A 26,088-nucleotide genomic window follows, 5' to 3' on the forward strand; every position below is an offset into this window, starting at 1 on the left:
ATTGGGACAGACTGTGCACGGGGTTAACGACGTTAACGCTGAATTTCTGGCTGATATTATAATGCGAGTGCTGGCGGTGATTTTGGCGGTCAAACATTGGCAAAGCTCGTTTGTTGTCACCTGGAAGTAGACCCTGGGGAAAACAACGGAAAACACGGTGAAATTGCAATACCGAATCGATTTCGGCCCCTGCAGTTATTCTTTTTCCTCCCTCTGATCCCCAGTCGAACAGAGCCACCCTTCCGTACTTCTATCGAAATAAATCCAGAACACGCGCGCGATAAAAAAAATCGATACCATGCCAAAGTTTTATAAACGGAGAGAAATGAAGGAATTTTTCGAACGCGCTTGGGTGAAGGAAGGGAGGGGGAGAGGGCGCTCGTTTTTACCTTCGAATAACAACTTTACATAATTTCTTTCGCATTTTGCTAACGTCGTATTATGACTGAAACTACCTCCCACCCCATTCTCTCTAGCCCGGACCAAAGTGGAAAGCTTTCTACAAAATTTTACGACCTCGTTCTAGGGTGGCATATAGGGATGCGAGCGCGAGCGCGCGCGCGGTAAATATACGCTTTACCGGTAAAGTGAGAATATCCGACTGCAGATGCGAGAACGTTTAATAGAATTTTGTTGGAACGGACCATTAGCCAGGGATTTTCTTCGAGAGAATCGAAACTCTCGGCTTTAGGGTAACACGCATCCGTGTTTGCTTCGACTTATTTAAATCCACGTGCAGGTCCAACTTATGGAAATATCATAATGGCCCACCTTTGTCTTTCGAGGTTTCAGCGAATCATCCTGCTGACCGAAACTCTCATTTTGCTCTACTCATGCCTCTTATTGCCGTATAATATTGCAGCGAGTATATACTATGCAACCTGCAGAACCTCGAATCTATATATATATATATATATATATAGAGGATACACTCTCTCGATGTACTGCGCAGTTGGCAAGAAAATTGTCGACAAGAGTTCAATAGCTTTTATTCTTGTTAGATGATTGAGATACACGTGAATTTGATTGTAACGTGCAATCCTCTTATTTCGACCCTCCTCCCTCTTTTCTATAACGAAGGTAAACCCCTGTACCTTGAAAGATTTCTCTTGATTTTTAAATCACCCTTTTGCAGGTTCCCTCCCCTTATAGCCGATTCTTGTATCGTAGTATATATAGAGTAAGTGTACCAGAGAGAACGTAACAAACCTGATAATTTTCGTTTACAGAACAAACGAGCTTCTTGTAGCAATATATCGTTGTACGCGGTTCTATAACGATCCAAGACACACCTAATGCTATCTACGGTGCTTTGTTGTTGGTAGTTCTAGCCCAAGCTATTGCTTAACATTCAAGTGGAAAATCTCTTATTCCACTTGGCTGCTTCCTTAAGAGTTTCTCTCTACCGCTAATATATCCAGTTTATTTATTTTCCACAAAGACCCATCACAAATTTAATATAATCTTAGTTGATATTCAAAATTGAGAATATTTGCCGAGACAAATCTCTATGGGTTTAAGATATTATAGTGTAACTGCGTGCAATGCCACGGATTTATCGAGTTATATCGCGCGATATAACGTAGGACATATCGGATGAATCCGCAGAAGGAAGCCGAAGAATCGTTATTACACGCTATCGGATCGAGTATTATCTCGCCTTTTGTTCACCGTGGACGAAGAATTGAAAAATAGAGTTTTAACGTCGATAGGAGGGACAAGTGTATAATATATTACATTCGAACGCTCCTGCGAGGTAAATCGATAAGTATTACGTTCTATTGCAAATTGGATATCAAGGCAACGTAGTTACCGGGCGAGCAGGTAAATTGTAAATTTGCCGATTTAATTAGTCGTCTGGAACTATACATAATGGCATCCGTGCGCACTGGATAATTGTGAGCCATGAATACTGGTAATCGATCCAACAAGCAGAAAATTAATGGTTACCGATCATCGTACAGTGTTTGTTCGTCTAATTAATATTAATGGTAGTTTAACTGCGGAAAATTATGACTTTCGGAAATGGCGAAAAGGAGAAAAGTTGCGGAGGTAAATTACGAGAAGATGAGCTCGCTAAAAGTTATTATGTTTTACGCAAGTGAGAAAGATCAACATTTGCTCTAGTCGAAGGAATATGATGATGGAATTAAGGGGAAAATAAGAGGGAAGGAAGCGACGAAGCGTGCCCATGGCCGAATGATTGAATTCGAGGCACGTTCGAGGAAGCCTCGCGTGTCTTAAAACCCTTCGAAGCGTGTTACCTATATGTATACCCCGAGGGACTTGTAAGAATTGTTGATTTAGATGTAATCGTCAAAATCTATGTCACTTACCCCCACCATGTACTGAAGGCCCGATAACGCCATTCTGGCCACAGAATCTTTTCTTCGCACCGGCAGCTGCCTCCTCCGACGTGTCGTGCCCTGCAAAAATCACAATTTATGACTCGCGTGCTCCGATACTAAATCACCTTTTTCTCCTTTACCTCTATTTTCTCCCTCTCTCTCTCTCTCTCTCTCTTAGCTTTCCTCATCGATATTCCTGCCTAATGAATTTTTCACTTCACGCTCTAACATCCCCCCACTCTATATCCCCCGTCTGCCTCTTTCTATACAAATTTCTCTATATATCTCTTTCGGCTCAAATCTTTCTCTTCTACCTTATTCCTCTCTTTTCTTTCCAATAACCTATACGTCTCTTTATTATTTCGTATATATACACTATCGCATTCCACACACACTTAGCGATTGGAAAGACCGCACATGCAGGCAGGCAGGAGTCAGGAGCAGCAAGGTCAAAGAGGGGACGAAATTTTTTCGTCGAATCCTGATTATTCGTGAATATTGAATAATGTATAGAGCGTCTCCATCTCAGGACGGTTATCTTGTCGAAACGAGTTTTCCGAGGCTGGAGTAAAGTGGGTGGGTGCAGGTGGGAGAGCTATAGCTAGAGGACGAGTGATCCCGCGATGGCCCAAGGCTCTCTCTGCAGAGTCCAATAACGAAATTGATTGCACGTCCAGGTCACAAAATCGCTATAACTGGATCTCATCGAAACACTACTGCACTCGCGTCGAGGCTTTATCACGACGATGACGACCACGAAGAGTCCGGCAAAATTCACGCTGGCTATAGGCTTTACTCGAGTTTCCTATCTGCGGTAAATTAGGCTTCGACCCTTTTCCATTATTGCCATATATATGTATCCACCGCAATAAATGATCAGCACTGTAAAGAGCAGTGCTAACACATGCACCTACACATACGCGGTCTCTGACTCTATCGCCTAGCGCCTCCTAACTCCTCAACCTATCAACGATATCCTGCAGCGGTATCAATCCGATTTTCTTTGCCTCGATCGTCACCAATCCCACAATAGATCCCTTAAAACTTGAAATCGTGAAATAGTTTTGTCACTCGACGGTTTAAGAGAAACGATGGACTTTAAAATGAATTTTTATGTTATATATATACTCTATAAGAAAATAATTAAAGAGGCAGCGTTTTCAAGCACTTCCGCAGTGTTTTCGAGCGGTGTCGGATGCAGCGAGCACGAGAGATTGAATCGGAAAATCGATCGTTAATGCATCGTCGAGCAGTGATTTTATTGACCATTAAAGGACGATGCTCTTTATTCCGATTTGCCGCGAGAGACATTTGGCGAAGAGCCTTACGGTGGGAATTTCTGTAGGTGCAAGATGGCTTTTTACAGCTTTCCGTTATGGGAAACTTGAAGTAATTGCAATAAAGTGGCAAACGGTAGCATAAATCTTTTCCGGACTAGTACTCTTTTCAATTGTTTTCTAATTGCTCGAGAGTCTATAGTAAGTATATATATATATATATATATATATATATATAGGTATTATTGTGCCATCTTCTTTAGCGAATACTGGTTCAAAGCAGATCCGAGTTCTCCATGCACCCAATCGAATCGATTGTACGGCCATTCGCAATCATCCACGATTGTCCACGCGCTTTTTTGCGATGCTTCTCCTTAATCTAATATGCTATATATAGTTTTTTCAGCTCTGATTGAAACTTTAGCTGTATGCACGTATATGGAGAAATTTTATTGGCCAACGACGGAATACTCATATTAATGCTCGTTCGTTCTTGGTTTCTCGACCCGAAGGAGAAAAACTGGTTGAAAAGCGTAGAAATGGGAAGGAGCTAAGTGTTTCTTGTTCGGAATTACGCTTATGCGTTCCTGCAGCGGCGGAACTTTTAATGGAAATCGTCTTTTATTGTAGAAACGAATTAACGGTAAAAGTCGCAATTATGGTATACATATATATATATACATATATATATATATATACGATTCGTCCGCGACAGGTTCTCAATCAAGAGTCAACTCAGTGTATTCTCCATTAAATTAGTCTCTCGATTTTCTTAACGCCTCGAATTTATATATTTTTTAGAGATAGAGAAACGCTTGCTTCGTTCTACCATATTTTCTTTATCAACTATAATTACAAACTTATAACTAATAATTTAATCTTATTATGTTTGCCTTTTAGCAACAACTTTTGTAATCTTACGTTAATTCGCGTAAATGCTGAGCTTGACGCGTATTTTGCAAGAAAGGAGAGAGAAAGGGGAATGCAGGTGGAAAATTTAAAATTCAACAAGACTCGATAAAAATGGAGCAGGAGCGTAATAACACTCATGGGATCCATCGACGGAATTATAGGAATTGAGGAAAAATAAACAAGAGTGGTTGATGTTAAGTTGAAATATTGCTTGGTGGAATTTAAGGAGAAGAGCCGGAAAACGTGTGTAAGCACTAGAGTTTCCGATAATGTTTCAAGTACCTCTGGAATTTCGCTGCTATCCGGTACGTCCTTGGTAATATCGGGATATGGTGGCCGATGTTCAGGCACCAGACCTCCGAATTGTCTTATTGCCATTCGTCGTCGTCTGTTCAGCCACCTCTCCATCTCCTCCTCTTCCGTTTCTTCGTCAACGCCGAAAAACTTTGCTGTCTCCTTCACTATATATCTGTCCAAAAATTACATGCCTTTACACTATATATATATATATATAAATTGCGAAATGTCAACACATTTCTATGATAGAGTCCCATTTCCATGCAAGGATGGTAAAGTCGTTCAAGGGTCCGAACAGTGATTTTCTTTATGTGCATGCATGTATATACAGACATTGGAAACTCATTGATGCGATTCAAGTCTCTCATGGAGAAACCTAGTGAAAAATTCAACGCGAATCGTATAAACCACTGGAAAATTGATTTCTCATGTTTTTCATTTTTCTTATTTTGTAGAAAAAAAAATGGGGCATGGTGTTGAGCGATTGAATAAGAGAATGGAATTGTTTGTACTTTCGAACGGCTTCCGTTCTGCTGGTGGTCCGTTTGAACTTGGTCCTTGCCGTAGGGGTGGTAGCGGAAGTGCTGGCAGTGCTGGGCGTCGATTGGATGACGGGACGAGAGCCGCTGGGTGCCGAGACGCTTCGCGTGATACCAGAAACCCCGCTAACTCCAGTTGGCACCGAGCAAGCAACAGCCGAGACCGTCGAAGCCACTGTTGATGACGTTACCGGCGTTGAGCTGCGAGTCTCCGAAGTCCCGACGCTGCTACATCCAACCGTATACATCCCGATATTCTGGCTCCCTTCCGTTTCCGGTCCACTCGACGGCACTGTTGGCGTCGCCATTGTACCGGAGACTGGGGAGGATTGCCTGAAAAACCAACAAATTGCAAATTTTTATTATTTATAATTACTGTTATTACTATATGATTAATTAACAATTATTTCTAAGGAAAACAGCTTTATTTTTAAAAATGTTCTTTTTTTTGCAGATTTCAAAGTTTGAAATTTGTTTAACCTTTGTGTAAGGTGTATTTGCATAAATTAATGAAATTTCCTCGGTATTTTTAATACGGAATATTTTCTAGCAGTCTTTACATTTTATAGCTTTTTTGTGAGTATCTATTTTCAGCGACCATTATTTTAAAACAAATGAGTATTGTAATTAAAGAAAAAAAAATAGTCTTTTATTATCATCACAGACGATAATAATCATATAAAAAATTGTAAATTAATCTATGGAGTAATTTCTGAGAAAAAAATCCCTTGAAAATAAATGCTTTGTTTGTATTTCCTCCATAAATATTGCAGTTAACGAATGCAGATCACTGTTTAAGAGGCATCTGCCTAAAATCAATCAAGCCGAAGGGGAAGAAAGTGCTCAAGTATCACAGAATTTATCATGTTTAATTTTGGTCATTGCAAGTGCCTGTCGACTGTGACTGGCCAACGAGGGGAAAACTAAATGATATATTTTGTTCGTACGTTGCCTATTCTTGTGTGTGAGATCTTCGGACCTCAGGGCGCTCGGAGGTTTCCTTTATTTCGCGTGCCATCGCTGAGGAATTCTCAGTGCGGTACAATGTTACATCCCTTATACATCCTTACCCATAAGTCCTGAAGGTGAGCTTTTACTCACCTTTTGTCGGAGCGTAAATTTCCTGATCCTGATAGCGCACACACACGATTGTGTCGAGGCACTTGCTCGTTGAGAGCTTAGTTCTTGGTTTTACTCATTGAGACTCTCTCTTTTAGTTTACTACTGTTCGCTTGGAATTGTTTTATTTTTTTTTTTAGCAGAAAATCTATAGTTTTCCAATATTTTCAAGCTTGTATTTCATCTTGGATTTATAATAAATGTAGAAAATTTGGTAGCACCTATCCTTTTTCTCAATAAGTTATTTGGATTTCTTTCCTTTCTTACTTTTCAGCAGTTTGCAGATATACCAATGGCCCAGTTTTGGAGCAGTTTACGCACACAAATGTATAAGTAAATAGGTAAATAAATATTTGATCGAGGTGGCAATCGATAGAGAGATAACGATATACACGTAGATATATATATATATATATGTGTGTGTGTGTGTGTGTGTGTGTGTGTAGGGGAGTATACTGGCAAAGGTTTTTCGACGGTCTCTTTTCTCTCGTCAGTGTAAAATTAATTTTCCAGTTAATGAAACCGGTATTCCAGTGCAGACATGACCTTAACGAGTAAATGAAAAATACTGTACGTAGTGCAGCTTTGCCACCGATGGAAAATTTGTGACGTAATGTTTTCATGGACAAGAAAACGCTGCTTCGATACTGCTACAATTATATTCTATACAGCTTATTGCTTCTTCCACAGGCTATATTTTTCTATGTGTTTCCAAGTATTACCGCGAAAAGATCCTCTGATTTTCTCTATGTTATATTCCAATAACGAGGAAACTATTTTTTGTCTTCCCTTTCTATCTATCTATCTATCTTTGGTCGAGTAGAATTTTTAGCTCAAGACTAAAGGATGGTGCGAAGCGTTGAATTGCCATCGTCCTTGGCACGTTACTCGGCTCGCAAAACTTCTCAATCCTATCTTCTTCTCATCTATTCATGACTCAACGATTTCACACCGACCAAATTTTCCTTTTAAGCATAGCAAAAACTGCTTTTCGCCAACGGTCGTCAGAATTTTTCGAGCTGCATTTTTGCAATGGCTTTCTGGGCAAAATAACAAGAGCAAGAGAAAAACCATGCAAAATTTTTCCCACAATAATGAAGCGAATTCCAATTTTCCACGCTCAAAGTTAACGAAGCTTCTTTCATTTAAATAGGAATTTAAGCACGTTGGCCATTATAAATAGCGAAAATTCAAATAAATGGAAAAAGTCAGTGGAGTTTTTACCCAGTTTGGTAGAGGCTGCTTGGAGAACGCATTGGAGGGAATCAAAGGACAAGGAGAAGGAATAAATAATTGTGGCAAAAATTAGCAAGACAGGCTGGCACGTGCGACTGATTGCTACTGCACTGCACACTTCTATATATAGCATGGTCATTAATTACCAAAGATTATGCGATACGAAATTCCTTCCCCCTCTCCCAATCTATCGTTTCCATGCATCATTTGTTGCGATCTTTCCCGACGTTTCATCGAATTGGTAATGAAATTGATCGAAACGGATGAGGGTAATGTTGCTGGTATCTACAGGAAATATACCAAAACCATCGAAGAATTCATCAAGAAGATTTCTTTTATTCAGAAAAAAAGCAAATGAGGTATGGACAGTCTGTTGGGGGGTGGGGGGAGAATATTGGAAAATAATTAAAGGTTACTATATATACCCATATATATAGCATCGAAAATTTTCCAACGTGCCATAGAAATTTCGCCCAATCGTCTGTTTGTTCCACGTTGCAACGGTCACGCCTTCGGTATTCGTGGCTTATTTGTGAGCGGACGAGCGGAGCGGGAGAACGGTAAAGGAAAATGAAAAGAACGAGAGGAGAGAGTGGGAGGGGAAAAAGAAGATATTAAAAAAGAGAGCTAAATAAGGAGATTTTAGGTGCGAGTCACGTGTAAGCGACGCGGTATACGTGACCCTACAACGTTTCGTGCAAATAACCAGCTTCGCGCTTCCCGGCTGCATGCCTATTTTCTGTATTTTTCTAAATATGCCCATGCATCACGCGCACCAATGTGATTCAAAGAAATATCGCGTGTTATTTCATTTGAAACAGGAAAAGCCAACATTGTCGTTAACAGCTGATTCGTTTGTTCGTCGTTCGCTGATATAATTAAATTGTATTTGAGGAAAATTGGCTCGTCGCCTCTGGGCTATATATATACATATATCTGCTGAAATTCGCCTCGTACTTTCGGCTCTACAGTTTTACGTCAATATTAGGCTGATGGTGGTGTATAGAGATGGGAACGTGAACTTTGAACGTTTAGGGGAGGAGGGGGGGGGGGGGGCGGGGAGACGTCGGAGGCTCGACGATGTCGAATAAGTACAGAATGCAATTGCATCCCTGGCAGTAAAACTCTAATATCCGTGGTTTTCCAAGCTTCACGCGTGACTCGCCTCTCGCAACCTTGTCCAAACTTCTCTATATGTATAGAAGCATGCACGTTCGGTCGTTTCCGCGAAAGCAGCTGTAGAGCAGCTTTTGAAATGAACGCTCAGACCGTGATGGTAAGTTTGACAACGTGCATGGGTTTATGGAAGGCGAGCGTCGAGACGACTGGGAGAAGGCGTGAGGCTCGAGAGGAAATTGGAAGAGGGCCAGAAAAATATTAGAGACGTGCGAAACGCATCAAACTCTCCGCTATAGATTCTCCCACAAAAACTCCTTTTTTCCTCGATAATTGAAGCTTTCTCGAAAAGCACGTGGCACGGGTCTAGGATTTCCGATATGCACGGCCCACCTCGCCCGATTTGCCATTGCCAGCTCTCCAAATACCGGAATTCCTTTTCACGTGGAAGAAAGATTGATCCTTTGCTAGTGGAATTGCCAAGTGGCAAATGACCGATCCGCAAACTCGCCTTCTCATCCCCTTTTATCTCGGGATTACGTTGGCCGATTATATCGACATCCACGCACGTTCTTCTCGTGCAACGCCAATCAGATGTGATAAATTATATGCATGCTACGGGTATACATATATATATATATATATATAGGATACGCTATATTGTACGGCTGTGCGGCGTACTATAATAAACAGAAAGGTATCGATTGCATCGGAGACCGCCCCTCTGTTATATATAATACGCGTATGACGTATAGGGTGTGAGACGCTTCACTGGGTCAGTTATTAATACAAGTCGAAGTGGCAGGCAAAGTTTGCGCGGCATTAGATTTGGCTCGCTTTAGGCGTACTCGGTTCTGCCATAGTTAGTTTCTCTCTGCTTCGCAGCGTATCGAGAAACGTTTAATTTCCGGCCAACGATCTATTGCGAAACCAGACGCGATGCTATACGTCCAGAACGAGAGGAGGAATGATGGATAAGAGCTGGATGTGAGACAGTTTCGAATCTTTCAACTCGCTTATTTGCCTCACTCCATTCATTCTTCGAGGTGTAACGAATTTTCCAATAAGAAACAAACGAACATTTTTATGTACTCCCTCCATTTTCTTATCGATGTAAATTTAACCGTCGTGTGGTTACGGTATCTAGCTTCTTTATTGGGCAAAAAAGAACAGTGTACATTTTTCTTGGAAAATTTTTCCTTCCGCTTATATATCGAGCGTTCTCACGAAGTGCACTATTATTACACGTGTTTATATAGATTGTCGTTCGGGAGGAGCTTGCAGGCCGGGGTCTCGATTGAAATGCTCCAAAGAGAGAGAGAGAGAGAGAGAGAGAGAGACAGAGAATATCAGGCAAATCGTTATCGTGCGTTTGAACCATAAAACGAAAGGTAATCGCTATAGAAAGCGGGCTTGATGTGCGCTGTCAGCGTGTAATGGAAATTGTCGAAATGACAAGTTTCCGAAAGGACGATAGGAGAGAGAGAAGAGGAGGGGGGGGGGGGGTGGATTTCCTGGGTGGTTGAAGATCGTAAAGGTTGATAGTTTGGTTATACGTGACTTAATTAGTACGACATTCAGCTGGCGAGATGCAGTTATTGCATAGCAGCCGTTATGTTTTATATCGCGACCAATCTTGCTCTATTCATTTGGCGGAATAACGCCTGCAGTTCCGCGAGAGCATTCGATGGAAATTCCGCAAGCTACCTTGGACCTTGTTAAATCTACCGCTAATATGTCCGCGACTATAACGATAACCATGCGTTATTCCAATGGTGCAGGCTCTAAAACTCTCAAGGACGATTCTACCTCCTCGAGTTTTTCGCAGAGAGAGAGAGAGAGAGAGAGAGAGAGAGGGAGAGCGGGGCTCGTGGAAAATTGTCGGAATTGTTGAGTGAAAACGAATGGATTCCACGCTGTAAAGTAACGAGAACGAAGTTCTTGATGATCGCGTTTGGGTCAGTCTGGATGTTGGAGGGCGTTGGGCCGCGGCAGGCCAATTGTAAAGTGGTCCGAGCGAACGAATGGACGGATGATGGTTGTACGATGGCGAGCGGGGGAGGGGGGGGGGGGGGTTGCGAGTCGTAAAAGCGAATGGCACTCGTGCAGTACTTGGTGGCGCACCACCAAGAAAAGGAAATCGAGTTTTCGCAGACGCATCTTTTACATACGTAATGCGGACCGCGTTTTATTATCCGCTCGTACGTAAAGAACTCGCTACGCAAATTTCCCCGGAAAATTTATGAGAGCGCCACCATTAATCCTGAGAAAAAGCGCCGAGAGAAGAAAAAAGCAACGTTTGCTGTTTGAGGCAGCAGTTTAATTACTTCCAGCTGCAAGTTTCGACAGAGCTTTCACGCACTTTGCACTTTGGTGTATGAAAGAGTGCGGACAGGAGCTGGGGGGGGGGGGGAGTAATGTTGATTTCTGTATGTGTTTTTCAGCGAGAGGGAGAGGGAAGGTGTACATATTTAGTTTAGAGATTTTACGTAGGAGAGATAAGAATATGAAGTGTGGAGGTGAGGCGGGGCTTCTGTAATAAAAAGAGCCCGGAGCTTTTCACGAAGCTTGACTGGGATGGAGGAAGAAAAGAAGCAAGGAAAGGAAGGTGGCCTGGGAGGCTGAAGGAGAAGCTCGGGTCGTGTACTCGTGCAGCCGTGCGCGCTCCGGGCGTGCCGTCGAGAGAGAGAGAGAGAGAGAGCAAGGAAGAGAGGAGCGAGAGAGCGTGTGGCAACGTGGCCGTGCAACCAGTGCAACTCGCGCAAGTGGGTCAAGTCGGCGGGGTTCTCGCGCGCACTAAGTGCAGTCATTGTTAAAGACGTAGGGCTGGCCAAAGCGCTCTCGCGCGCACGTCACGGAGTAAGTGCCTTGAGAATTCCTGCAAGGCGAGAATCCGGTAAAAATGTAACTGGAACACGCGCCAAGGAAAAGGAAAGGCCCTTTGAAATTATACACGACTGCAAGCTCGCTCCGATCTAAAGCTTCTCACCACCTCCCCCCCCCCCTGCCGCCTTCCATAGCATTTTAAATCAAATTGAAGACCACCATCACAATCGTACGTATCCTCGTAGCCAATGCTTCGCGTAACTCGGTATATATCTATATATATATATATATATATATATATATAGTTATTGCGTTGTAAACAAATACAGTGCAAATATAATATATAGTTTTTCACATGGAAACTACCCTTTGTATACTGTTGATTTTGTCGTCTTTTCAAGTCTGCTCTGTAATTGTAGCTGTAATGAAAGAAATTATGCACACCCCCTCCCTCCAGATTAATTAGGATTTTTCTAGAGAAAAAAAGGACCGCGCGATGTTTCCGATAATAAATCAGAGATTACAGCCAGAATTTTCCGACGTGAGAAAATTTTGTTAACGAGTCCGTTTTACGTTCCAGCATAAACGAGTGTAATTCCTGTTGTAAAAAATGAATAGAGTCGGCCTGTCATTTCTACAAAAGAGCTGGCGTTATAATTTAAAGGAATGTGTTTTGGTAGTTTCGCGGTAGTACGGTACAGTAGAGCTGCATACTCTATGACGAAGCCGGCAGTTTGTCAAGGTAGCTATTTGATAATGCGGAAGAGTCGAAGAGAGGTAGGGGAGGGGGGGGGGGGGGAGGGGAGCTGCGCGCGTCTCGACACTTCTTCAACCAACGATTTTCACCGGGATTGGAATTTTTCATACTGGCTGCCTTGCTCCGCTTTCGATCTTCTCTGATTCTTGCCACAGCTAAAGCAACATTCGATGCTCTCTCTCTCTCTCTCTCTCTCTCTCTATTGTTTGAGAAAAAGATGGAGAAAAGCTGCACATTTTCGCCCTTACATACGTAGCGTACGTCATAAAAGCTGCGCTTTGTTCTCCTTAAACGTGCGAGCGCAATATAGTTTGATCTTGAAGCTTATTGCCAGGCTGGAGGTATATGTACGGTATAAACGCAATTATCCTGCGCAATGCTTGAGCCGTACTACTGGAAAATTTACTGGACGGTATTGAGGCTAATAGAAATTTTGTTTATTCGATCGGTGGCTTTGTTTATATTCAGAAGCCGGCTCTCGTTGTTTGCGCAGCCTAACAAGCAGCTGCGCTGCTGCTGCTGCTGCAACAGCCCAGCAATTTGATTAATCGTAAGGTATAGGGGGGATCGTGGAACTTGCGTTTCGCCGAGGGCGCAAGTGTACGCGTTAATCCGTTGCAAAATGGATAAGCGATAAGTTTGCATTCCTACAAATGCATGGCTCGACAAATAAGTCCAACCAGTCCTTTCATCGAGATTCCCGCTAATTTGCATAACGCCCTCGTTATTATACATATATACATCTGTATGTCGTGCGTAGCGTTGTACTTCAGCGTTAGCGCGTAATGCTCGCCGATTAAAACGATCAGGGTCGAGTTTTAGCTGATGAAAATACCGCAATATAGCGCGATTACTCAGTTTGGCTAATGTCGAAGATGACGCTCCCGAGGGAGTTGTTCCCGCACTTCCTGCAGCACGCGGAATGGAACCTCGTAATACTGTAAGGACTATTACTGTTATTATTATTATTATTGCGTCAGAAAGGACAATATATAAACGCAATCTCGTAGATTATACAGCGTATAACGTAAGGCGACAGAAATAGGAGAATTAGGAAGATGGCCGCTGGACACGAATTTAAAGTCGATGTCAGGAACGAGCGGGATTCTGGAAGTCTGGAACTCTGAGAGGGAAAAACAGGTGAGATCCGGTGGGTGATCGTAGAATGGGAGTATTGCTCGAAAATTCTATTAGATTGGTGAAAGGCGCTAATGTATTCGCAAAGTGGTGTGCTGATTAAGTGGTGCCATTAGCGCTTGGTACTTGAACAACGAACATAATCATTAGTAAGAGAAGCAGTTTCCGGTTCCACCGCTAATAACCGGCTGGCACGCGATCGTAATTATTATTTGCGGGAGTTGGAGCGGGAGACGCACGGGAGCAACGCTAGTCCAGTGGCCCGACCGCCAATCAATCGCGATACTCGTGTAACGACCGCGTATAGGACCGGTAGGAGGACGGTGTGTAGCATCATTGCACCGTTCTGCATGGAGAGCGCGCATGCAGATTTTCCAGCTATTCGTCGTGGTTGGCAAAAAGAAATTCTCCCGTTAAAACTGGAAGATACGATAATGTCTTGCTGTAAAGGTTAACGTTGCGGCGTACCGCGGCCACTCTCAACGCCAAAACTCTAATCTTGTATGTCTATGTGTATACGAGAGGTCTGCTTTAAATTGATTCTCGTTAACCCTATTTTATATATATAGATATACAAGAGAGTCATTTATCGACAAATTCATAGAATATCGTTGAAAGAAGCATTCCTCGAGTTCCAAGCCTTCCAAAATAGAGCTTGAAGCCCTTACTCGTGTTTTTATTCGAAAAAAGCTGTACGTGTATGCAACCTAACAATAATTAATTAACCAGCTACGTATCGTCTGACTTTGTAAATAATAAACGAGTATATGGCTGGTAGGTGCAGTTATATGGATGAATGCAAGTATAAAACTGGAAAAATGAGATGAACCACTATGGCAATCGAGGACGAAGCATGAATATCTAAAATTTATTAATATTGAGAAACGATAGCCGATAGCAATTGATAAGCCACGATAAAATCGTTAAGCTTTGTAGAACACTCATCACTCGCCGTCGGTTTAATTGCAAGTGTAACAGAGTGTCGGAGGTACTTTGGCTTATTTCCTAAAGCTTCGTTATTTATTATACAGCGCTGACAGGGGAGCCGTTACAAATGCAGTGAAAATAACACAACAAATGCTTTTTATGCACGACTTGGTTATTAGCTTTCTATCCATTTGGATTAGCCGTGCCATCAATTTTAACTGGCAGTAATAATTAATTGAAGGAGGGAAACGGTCAAAACGGGAGATGAGACAGATCGAATTAAATGTCTCTGTGGAGGTGTGCATCAGAGAGCAATGATAATTATTGCGGCAACCAATGCAAATGGAAAGTATAGCCGAACCGTTTGGTCATCGGCCGTTATGGGATCGCTAAATCAGGCTGAAAGAATCGATTCGATCGACTCGGCATGGAGCAACAATGAAATATTTTCAGCTATGGAAAGTACAACTGTGGAGTAACAGATTATTTATGATAATAAATTGATGTAACCTCCAGGTGAACCACTGCAGTCTTCCTCAACATTTGTCTCCCCCGTTGAACCGTGCAGTGAGCGCCATCCTTCGAATGAAAATTATTATTCATTGAAAAGCTAGGAAATTTCATGGAATTTCACAGGATATTCTTATAGAATGTTCGATTTGCGAGGCCAGCATCCGGTTCCGTCGTAAGACGCAAGGTCGCTGAAAAGAAGTTTGGGGAATGTGGAAAAATTACGGATGCATCCGTCGTACGTCCTACGTCCAGGCCGATCCATCTTTATTATCGAAAACGATGGGAAATTGGGCCATGCTGTTCCGACAGGAGAATTCACGGTCACGTACGCCGTGATTCGATTCTCCTACAAGCGAACCATGCAACGGAATTCCTCCACTATACTTATTCCCTTTCCCATTTCCAGCGACTCACGTGTCTCTGAAAATTGCTTTCTCGCGGACGCTCCCTTGACAGCAAATAAGTAAGGGCACGGCCCGTAAAATTAAGCAGAAAAAAATCCTCGATGCTCGAATCTATATATATACATCCTCGTTCAACTGCATTTATATCGACGACTGCTTCAATTTTCGAACGATTCGTTCTCGTCTCGGGGAAAGAAATTTTGTCCTAAATTTTATCGCCTTGTATCCGATGCTTTATCGATGCCAAGCGCGACCGGGCTTCGGGTCGGGATGAACTGTAAAGTATAGTAGTGGCGAAGGGGGGGGGGATTGAAAGTCGGAGCTTGAAAATAGCAACTATGTGTGGCAGTGGAATTTTCTTTTTTGTCGCAGAGGTCAAAAGTCCGATAGGTCGAAATCGAATGGTTCCGGCTGTAGATTAAGCTGCAGCAGCGACGCGGTTTCATTTTGATTCCTCGTGTGGTCTAGGGCTCGCACAGCTCGTGGTTGTTGGTCGTGTTCCTGGTGGGCCGACCGTGCTATATATATTTCGACAGGGCGAAAGAGGGAAACGGTTGTAGTAGCTGGTGGCTACGTGGTGTCGCGATGGGAGAGTGGAAACTGATGGAGAGTGGTTGGGTGGTGGAGGGGATAGCTAGGGTCTTGCGCGACACTCAGCGACATTCAGCGACATTAACGGTAGCAGGGCGATTGACCCTAGTGACCTGACCCGAACTACCCGTAGCTTTCGGCCAGGATCGGTGGCCAACGAAAGCTCACGGCCAACCTCGGCCAATTTCGCCCGTACTCGCTACTCCTCGGCTCCTTTCGTTACAGCTCGGTCAACCCCGGCTTTCTATGCTCGCTCGATACCTTCGCTCGGTTCGGCTAAACTCGGCTTGCCTTGGCTTCCTTCAATTCGCTTCACTATCACTACGCTTTCTCACCGCGCTATACGACCTGCTGGGGCTGCTAGCTGGGACCTGGGACTTCCGAGTTTTCCGCTCTCTCTCTCTCTCTCTCTCTCTCTCTCTCTCTCTCGATTCTCTTGCCCTCTCGCCAACTACCCGTTCTCAAGACCAGTAGTTAGTCAACGCTTCGGCAAACCATCTATTCCTTATACACGTTTTAACCCTCCCTTAATTCTTATTTTAGCAACTATATATTTTATATAATTAGACGAATTCTTCTTAGTCCAAACGAGACTATAACCCTAGGGATCTTTTAATTATTCACCCCAAAGGTACGTTTATCTCCGTTTATCAACAAATTCGACATTTGGGTATTTTAGAAGCAGCATTACGTCATTTCTCGCCATGCTTCAACTCGATATTTCGCAATGAATATTTCACTACGATAATTACATGCGTATTACATATCCTTCGGTCTAATTTGTCGGACCTCTGCAGGAGTGAGAGCAAGGTGTGTGTGTGTGTGTGTGTGAATGGGCTCAACGTGTGATTGGATATTCCATTACAATATTTTTCTCGAGTACCTCGTGGGATCGTCGTCGAAATGCTCGACCCGCACTACTGCTGCTCGAGTAGAAGAGGTCAAGCGCATGGAACGTGATAATGCCAAAGAGATTTGTATTTGAGTCTCTTCCGCCTTTGACCGATATCTAATTAATTTTCCTATCTTTATTTTGCATTCGTCAAGAAGCACCCGTGCCATATCCCTGCAGTTTATCATTACGAGAGATTAATTATTCCCTTTGTAAGAACTCGCTGCGCATTGAAACTATTAATGTTTCTGACATGGATGAATCGCTGACGGCTGGTAAATTGAATGCGTATACGAATCGTGGATACACTATATATATATATATATATATATAAAGCTTGGGTTAATCGAAATTTCTAAACTGGCAAAATCAGTCGTGCGATAACTTATCGAAAAAGTCAAGAGAAGGGGGGGAGGGGGTTGATCGAAATTCAGGAGTGGAACGGGAATCTATCTGGTTTCTAGGTCAGTGAACCCTTTCGAGTAGCAAGAAGCGAAGGGGTCCAAGAGAGTCTACGATACCAGCAATGATTCAACATGAGCAAATAAGTCCTTGGGGAATCCCGAAGAAGTTTTCTACGAATACTGGTCGAGTTTACACGAGAATGGAATGCGCTACTAGAAGATGGATCTTCTCGAGTAGAAAAAATGACGAGTCACCGCGGTTAGCCCGCCTGTAGAATGCCAAACCGCTTGCTTATTAACAATAATATGGAGGAGTATATAACAAGTTTCCTTTCACCAGTAGATATATATGAAAGCTTGTTCAAAACCATTTTAAGGAAAGCTTTATTTAAATCATCACAATTGATCATTCATTGAAATATATTGGTTTAAAAATTGAGACGGCCAAACTTGCTGTATAAGTTACACGGTAGTGCTCGGCGGTACAGACATGTCATTATCTACTTTTATATGTACTTACCGTCGAGACACTACCGTGTCTCTTGATATATATACGTAGAAAAAAAATGTAGCAGGAAGAAAAAGAATCGCGGCAAATGCTATTACTCCGAATGAAAGAGTGAATAAGCCTGATGATAAGAGCTAGGGGTAACGTAGATGAGAATAGCATTAGAGCCCGGTAGAATTGTTTTTAGATTGCGCACCGGCCGGATTTTATTGGTCCCACCGACCCCACCGTTCCAACCGTTGGTCCTCGATGGTTCTACTTGGCTGCGCAGAGCCAGGCTTTCGCCTAAGCTTCAATTTATGCATTGCCGGCGAGTCAAACGCAATTTCTCCGCGAGCGAGCCGCAGACAATAACTTGCAGCGCTGCTTTTACCAGGGATCGATGGCTTAAAGCGTAATTGCTTGAAAATATAAATCCATCGGCAGAGAGGGCGTCGCGCGAGAATCGATTGCATGCATTTTAATGGGGATCGACCGATCAAAAATTCCAATCTCCTGAAATAATGAAGCTCCGACCACTTTCCCGCCAACCACTGATTCTTCCCTTCCTTCGCCTCGTCCTCTTCCAATCTAGCTCAACTTTCTCCCAAACAAGAAATTACCATCGTCGCTTTAACCAATTTTCAATTTCTCCCACGCTTCTCTCTCTCTCTCTCTCTCTCTCTCTCTCTCTCTCTCTCTCTCTCTCCAGGAACAATTCTCTTATCGTGATAATATAAGCCTGTGCCTGGATTCCTATGCAGCATACCACAGTTACATCCTAATTCATTTTCAGTGACACACATACACACGTACACACGGAAGCCCGCATGCATCTGGAATATTAACGAGGAATCCTCTGGACACGACACGACGAAGAAATATTTGCAAAAGTGCGCGAGGTAGAAAATTAGTGGTTGATCCTTATTATCGCGAGGATGAGGAACGAAGCGAGCGGATGCGTGGATGGATGTATAATGCTGCAGGGTAGGTTTAAGGTTGTACGGATATAAGAGTCGACTGTGTTAATTATATAGGGAGTGACGTAGTAGAAGTGTGCTTGGTTGAGTTGGCTAGGGGAGGGGAGGGAGGGAGGGAGGTTCGTAGCTTTAGCTCGGGCTTAAGTCTGCAACTAAGCGATGCTGCCCATGAATAATGCAATGTTTGTATCAGCAGCCGGAAAGAAGGATGCTAACTTATTCCTTAGCCACGGCCAAACCGAATGTATCACGACACGCCGCTTAATTTTCTCTCTTTTTGCTGATTTTCCCTCCGACCTTTGCATTTGCCTGTCACAGTATGTATATACATATGTACCATGTACATACCTGTGTTGTACCGTGCGCGACGATGACCTTTATGATCCTTCAAACTATACTTATATATATATATATATATATATATATATATATACGATCGAATCATCATCCATAATTAAATCCTTCCTGTATAAACAAGCAGAAGCATCCACGTGTCTCTACATCTCTGCATTTCTCTAATCCTGGATTCGATAAATCTTTTTACGACCGATAATTCAATATTACGGCCACGTTGTTAAATTCGACTAATCCAATTATCTTTTCAATCCAAACACAATACCATTGCAAGGTATGGAAAAGGCTGCGATAAAACTTTACTCGACAGTCGACTGTGCCCCAGTTATCCTTAAATAAACTTTTCCTTTGCTTTTATTTATTTAATGTTTTCCGGGTAAGCTTGGAGATGGCAGGGGGTGGGATAAAAAGCTTACAAGCTCTATTTAAGCCACTGTTAGATCTATACTATACTATATCTGCGTCAAAAGCCGATTAAGAAAATATATAAATGCAAACCCGAGAAGAGTATGTAAATGAACGAGCATCGATCTCGTTTGGATATTATTATAATAGGATAAAAGAATATCACTGAATTATTTCGTGTCTGCACTGCCAGAAACTAATCTTTGCTCTGTATATATGTGTGTGTGTATATATATATATATATACAGAGGTACATACACGTGTATCATCAGTGTATTTCACTGAATTCGCGTGAACCTTTCATCGGATATGGGGAACAAAACCATCCGAGAGATATTGGACACGTTCGGTGAGAAATTTTTTCCAAAATAAATCTGAAATTTACGGGAATAACAATTTTTGTATTAGAGGAATGGCAATAATTTCATCTATTTTATTGCACGAATTACAGTATTCGCATGGTGAGTGTAGCCGCGATAACATTGTACAATCCTGTTATTTCCCGATATACGATTTACCGTTTATCCGAACCGATAATTTAGAGCGTAAGGTCGAAATATACATCTATCTGTACGTTCTATATTGTGCACGCGCGCGTGTATTGGTGTATACGTATATGGACACGAACATGGAACTCGATTAAAGCGCAAATTGATCTTTCGCAAAACGCCAGTCTCGAACTCTCGAATTCTTCATGTTATATATATATATATATCCTATATATAATGAGAAAAAATATACAGCACTGCTGTTGCTGTATCGATTCCTTATATCGGTATCCAGTATACGCGGTTAAGCATGCCACTAGCCCACTTGTGTTTCCGTGCTGACCTCTTTCAGTTGGAAAGAAATCAAAAAGTTTTCGCCGATTTTGCCCAAGTTCACTCGAGGATTCGATCTAATTTATCCTCGTAACTTTGATCTAAAGAGGGATACCAGATATACCCCGCTGCATGGTCGTGAAATTTTTCTCGGCCAAGAAATCGAGTCCCAAGCTGCAGCAAAACTCGCTCCTTTGTTAATTGCACGCCACGCGCAATCTCTTCCTCTCCATCGCGAAAGTAAAATAAAACCTGCACATACTAGTCCCGTCGGAATGTACAGCGAAATTTTGGTGGAGCGAATTCGTTCGCCAACTACGATAAAATCCCAATTAATCATCGTGGTTAGCCGTTTTCCATTAATTAACTGGGCTCTCGCGTGCCACACTGTGCTGCTATGCCGTGTTCATTTCGCTGATACGTAGCTTCGTAGATTTTTAATTTTCAATCCCAGTCAATTTGCTCGGGAAGAGAGAGATATATATATATATACATAAAGCACCGAGGCGGTGGGGTAAAAAATCGTGCATAGAAAAGTTTGCCTTTTACCACTCCACTCTCTTTAATCGAACCTGCTTCTTCTCCCTCTCTTTACATATTTTTTTCCTTCCTATTGTTCCTATTTTGCTGGAGCACCGAACATGAAGAGACACTGCAGAAGCAGGAAGCATTGGCATGCCTAGATTTTTGAGAAATTTAACTTGATTACATCGGCATTATTCAGTATGGTCGAAGAATGAAAATTTCTGCGAATGACATTGCAACTGTATATATTTATATCGATGTACGGTGTTTTCGGTAATTGAAAAAAAACAGTGCAATGACTTTGCAAATGTTTGCAGGAGGTCTGGTAGCATTGGGTTCTCTGAGAGGTTGCCAATTAAGTACCGAGGTAACACGGGAGGAAAGGATCTTTATTGACTTGGAAGTTAACGTCGTTCCTATCGGGCTCTTTCACACCTGAAGAAATCAATTCTTAGGTAAGTGCTGGTAGCTGTCGTTGTTTTTTCACTACCCTCTTCTCTCCTTCTCCAACAAACCACTCTTTCCTCGGAAACTTCTCCCTTTCAAGATTTTCCTCTTGGTTTCCTCCGTTCTCTTCAAAATACACTCCTCGGGCTATTTATTTCCCTCCCTCTTCAAACCAATACTTTTCTTATCCGGAAAATCCAGTGGATAATTCGTGGGTTATCGGGTTATATCACGTATGCGCGGGGTGGCTTTTCGAAGGTTTGTGTTGGAAAAGTGAGCAAGGAGCGTTACGCGTGTACGTTCGTTGACGGTGTGATAATTGGTTTCAGGAACGGGAAGCGTTTCCAGTGAAATTAGTTGGACGCCTGTACAAACGGACTCGATCAGCGGCGACACAATCCGGACCATCAAAGTTGTCGCAGCGACCAAATCAATTAAGAGCATGGAACAGGCAATTTAACCTAGAGACACGACATTACCGAATCACCGGTGAAATTGGACTTCTGCCGGGATAAGACTCTGCCTCGGAAGCAATTTTCTATCTTGGCCAGGAAGGGGAGATCGAGGAACCCCACTGAAGAAAATTACCTGCACCGCACGATTTTCTTCCACGCAAAATAGCCGGATAAACTGGCCGGAATGTTTTATATTAATTATTATTTAACGAACGACCTACGAATAGTTTCGATAGACAAAGGCTATCATCCGCGGTGAACGAATCGATAAATTCCGTTCATGATTCAAGAGCAGAGACTGATTAGTCGATATAGCTACAGTGACGTTTGATTAGAATTTATTCGTCATCCGTGAAACGTATATATATTAATATACACATATTGATAAGAGATCGACAGGTATTTGTCGGTCGAAATTAATTCAGCCTGCACGGTTGAAAAATTCATTGTTCTCCAGAGCAGTTACAGCATTCTTCGATGCTCGCGCTTCCGTTAAGGGCGTAGGTTGAAAAATAGGGGGAATAACGAGCGGAAATTGCATGGAGGAAGAAAACCATGAAAAGGGCAAAATGGGAAAGAGTTGGTGTGCTGGATTGTTTGCTTATGTAGAAGCTTGACGGGAAAATGTATTAAAATCAGACGGAAGGTTTAATTAGGAAATTCTAGCGGGGTGAAGATAATTCTTTGACCCTTTCGAGGGCTCTGACGTGAGATTATCTGTGCGAGGTAATATTTGGAATACCATGAAGAGAGAGAGAGAGAGAGAGAGGTAGGGAGGAGTAATAAGAAGGTTTTATGGTAAAATGGTAAGATAAGTAAGCAAAGAGGAGGGGAGGGAGGGGCTGCTCGAGCTTGAGGGATAGGAAACGGAAATGCGCAATTTGCTGACGGTTATCAAGGCTCGCGTCGCTCGTGAAAGCCAACCATCTCTAGATATCTTATCCGGTTATCGGCACTACATCCCCGCCCCTCGGAATCTTTCCCTTCCGTTGCCCACAATTTTTCACCCCGTTCAAAACTTTAGCTTTGAAAATTCATTAAGACGCGTTGAAAATTCAGGAACCGCTGCACTTATTTCCTCTAACGCCAAACTTTATAGCAGTCAAAATATTTCATCTATTATTTTCTCCAAAGTTTCTCGAGAGGAACAAATTTTAGTCATCTATCTTGACAATCAACGTGTCTTTTTTTTCAATCGCTGGTCGTTCAGTCACCCCACGCCCAGCACACGACCCTCCAGCCTCTTTGCGTCCTTGTTTTTTCTTCGTCGGCGTTTACCCCGTATACTATATATATATATATATATATACATGGCCAGCATTTACCCGAGGGTTTTTCTTCAGCTTTTTCCTCTCGATCGATGAGTCCCGAGACTGCCAAGCTAAATCTGCCTCAATCCCTAAGTTATTCGATACACTGGACCAACGTCCACTGGATATATCCTTTCAGGGGAATTATCATCCGAGTGAAAATTCCATAGTAATTTACCTGTCTGATCAACTTGCGCCAATTTTTCGGCAAATCCCGATCACTGGCTGCATCCTGCAATCCTCGGCGATTTAACTGCGAACGATCCATCGCAATTGCTAGCTCGAGGAGATTCAACGTCTCTGATATGTCCATGCAGTCCATCATTGATTCGCGACTCGGCCTTAATTTCCATTAGGATGATGGAGCTACGCTGGACTTGGCAAAATTGATTTGCAAGACTTTGTTAATCTCTTGTTTGAATATAGTTAGTTGGCGAATCGACTGGGAATGCCTTGATAGGACCACACCATCGACCATTCGAATCCTCCGGATAAGGAAAACTCAGTTTGGCGATACCGAGAATTACAGAGGTTTGATAAATTTTATTATACTGCAGCTTTTTGCATTCTGGCCAAACCTACCAAATGGGAGTTCCGCAGTTGAGGTTTAATCATCTTTAATCTTTCATATTTTTTAATTAACTCCACGGCTTTGGCGCATTCAAAAGGCTCGAGTGCTCGTCCTGGCTTCATTAAATTTCACTAAATAATCCCTTGCATTTAACTGATTCAAAAGTCTTTCTCCATCCGACGACTTTCGTCATATCGATTTTGGCTCTTTGTCAACAGGCGAATGAAAGTGCCTCTTTAATATAAAAGGAGAGCATCTTTTCGAGATTATGAGCTTAATCTTGACGAACGATGAAATGGGTTCAGGCAAATTCATTTAATTAATCGTATTAGCAGGAATGACTTCGCGAGGGACCTGTGGAGCTCTTTTATTTTGCCAATTCAATGAACCTCCCCCATCCCCACCCCCTCCCATTCCTCATCCTTTCTTTTCTCTCTATTTACGAGGGCATTTCTTAAGAGCCGTGTAAACGCCAGGCTGAAAATTCTTTCATCCCTTTCTTATTAGGGAGAAACGACGAGAAACCTTTGAAGAGTATAAAAAAAATATCATAATAGGAGCCGATGCTTTCACACTGGATAATTTCAGTGGAGCGAAATAACGATGAAAGCGGAGAATAAAAAATAAATGTTAACACGCAGATTTATGCCAACGGCGTATAGTTACATGTCTTAACGAATTTTTCGAATCAAACTGCTCGTTAGAAATGGTGGAAATGGGAAGAGCTAGTGCAGCATCTCGATGAATAGCTTTTCGTGGTAGCATTGCAGCTAGGACGAACGGAAAATTAGGCGAAGCCCTTCGCTCGCCTCGTTTTATTCTTAATAGTATACGTGCAGCATGACAGTAGCTCCCATGCCCTGTAGCTAAGATACTTCTCCACTTATTAGGCTCGTCCATGCAGCCAACGGAAAACTTCCGGAATGGCGTGTCACATGGTAGGACTCTAGAAATTTGACGAAGAGCAAACTTTATTATACGATTAGCATATCGTTTAGGTCCCATCAAACTATCCTTCGGGTTTCTGTAATTTGGCAAAAAGTTGCGAATGAGTTTCCGGGATTATGCCTGTATGTATATATTAAATTCACATAAAATATAGTATATATTTTATAGATGAAGTAATTGGAAGGATTGATTTTGCATTATAACGAAGCAGCGGCAGCAGCGACAGATTCCTCGCACTTGGCGTGAGCAGAGTGGTAAAGTTGTTGCTGTTATCGCTGGAAAGTAGTTGAGAAATTTTCTTGTAGAGGAAGCGGAGGTCTCGACTAAGTAAGTCTGACAGGAAAACGATATAAAAGCGATCATGTTGCTGCTTAAGGGAGCTTTGAACTTTTTAACGAAGGTATATATATATATATATATATATGGTATATAGGTGGAAGAAGAGAGAAAGGGGTGGGGTTTGCGAAGGGTACTTGGGGGAGGGGGGAGGATTGCTGTTTGCCAATGGACAGCAGAGCGCAACGGTAGCGGCAAAAAGAAGAAATCGGGAGTGTCTAGTCTCGTACTTGGCTAGCGTTAAACTTGTCGAGTCTCGAGGAGGTGACGGGGCCAGGGGAAGCTATTCCCGCCAGACTTGATTTAATTTTCCGCCAGTACACCTCAACGCCCACACTCTTCAAGTTTCGCGAAAGTCGTTGCAACTTTCGGCCGGCATCAGCCGCCAACGAATCCGCAACTTTTCCCTAACAATGTATCTCCATACATATTTCCATCAACCGTGCTTTCTACCTCATAAGCTTGCGAGAGAGCTAGATTAATCATCGATCGAGCCTCATCGTCCCATAATTGCCACTATATAGTCAAGACTAGAAAATATTACGGCTAACGCAGTGACTTTCATTGCTTTCACTTTATTATACTATATATATATATTATATACATAGATCGCGCCGACTGACCGGAGCGCCACGGGGACTGATTAGTAGGAATTTACGATAACACTTTGTATAGTTTGATAAAGCACGTAAAAAAGCGAGTCCCGAGAGGCGCGTGCGCGACACGAAAGGACGAGGACCGCGACACGCTATTACGTGCTCTCCCCGAGGGATCGAGATTCTTCGAGCAGAGACATAAAGTTTTTTTCACGGATACCCAGGACCAAGTAAATGAAGAAGAAAGGGGTGTAATAGCGAAAGAAGGTGAACGAACACGAAGCTGGAGTGGCTGGAAAATCTTGAGAACTCTTTCATTTCCTACTCCCCAGAAAGCAATGGCCGAGAGACTGACTGAAAGTTTGGCCAATCTTTCATTTGCTACACGTCAGGACTATTGCAGTTCACTCTTACTCCGTCAGAGTCCAACTGTGTTCGGCTTGGTCCCCGGAACTAAATCACTCGTCGATTGAAATTTTCTCCTTTGGACAAAATCATTATTGCTGCCTACCATACACACACACACACTATTATATATTGTGCTTTAACGAAATGAAA

General features: G+C 42.6%; 1 protein-coding gene across 5 annotated transcripts in view; it reads right to left on the minus strand.

The window, feature by feature from the left end:
* LOC136776501 (inactive rhomboid protein 1) overlaps nt 1-26,088 on the minus strand; it is a 138,828-nt gene that overhangs the window by 22,463 nt on the left and 90,277 nt on the right. For all 5 annotated transcript variants that reach the window (XM_066732067.1, XM_066732066.1, XM_066732064.1 and 2 more), the window contains 3 exons: nt 5,347-5,706; nt 4,820-5,006; nt 2,337-2,426 (listed from right to left, as the gene is read on the minus strand). In XM_066732067.1, coding sequence (XP_066588164.1) covers nt 2,337-2,426; nt 4,820-5,006; nt 5,347-5,706 — 637 coding nt within the window. The remainder of the gene's footprint in view (nt 1-2,336; nt 2,427-4,819; nt 5,007-5,346; nt 5,707-26,088) is intronic.

The sequence above is a fragment of the Prorops nasuta genome, unplaced genomic scaffold, assembly GCF_024137725.1.
Source record: "Prorops nasuta isolate Cenicafe-Biocafe unplaced genomic scaffold, Cenicafe_Pnas_1.2 PNAS00009, whole genome shotgun sequence".
NCBI lineage: Eukaryota > Metazoa > Arthropoda > Insecta > Hymenoptera > Bethylidae > Prorops > Prorops nasuta.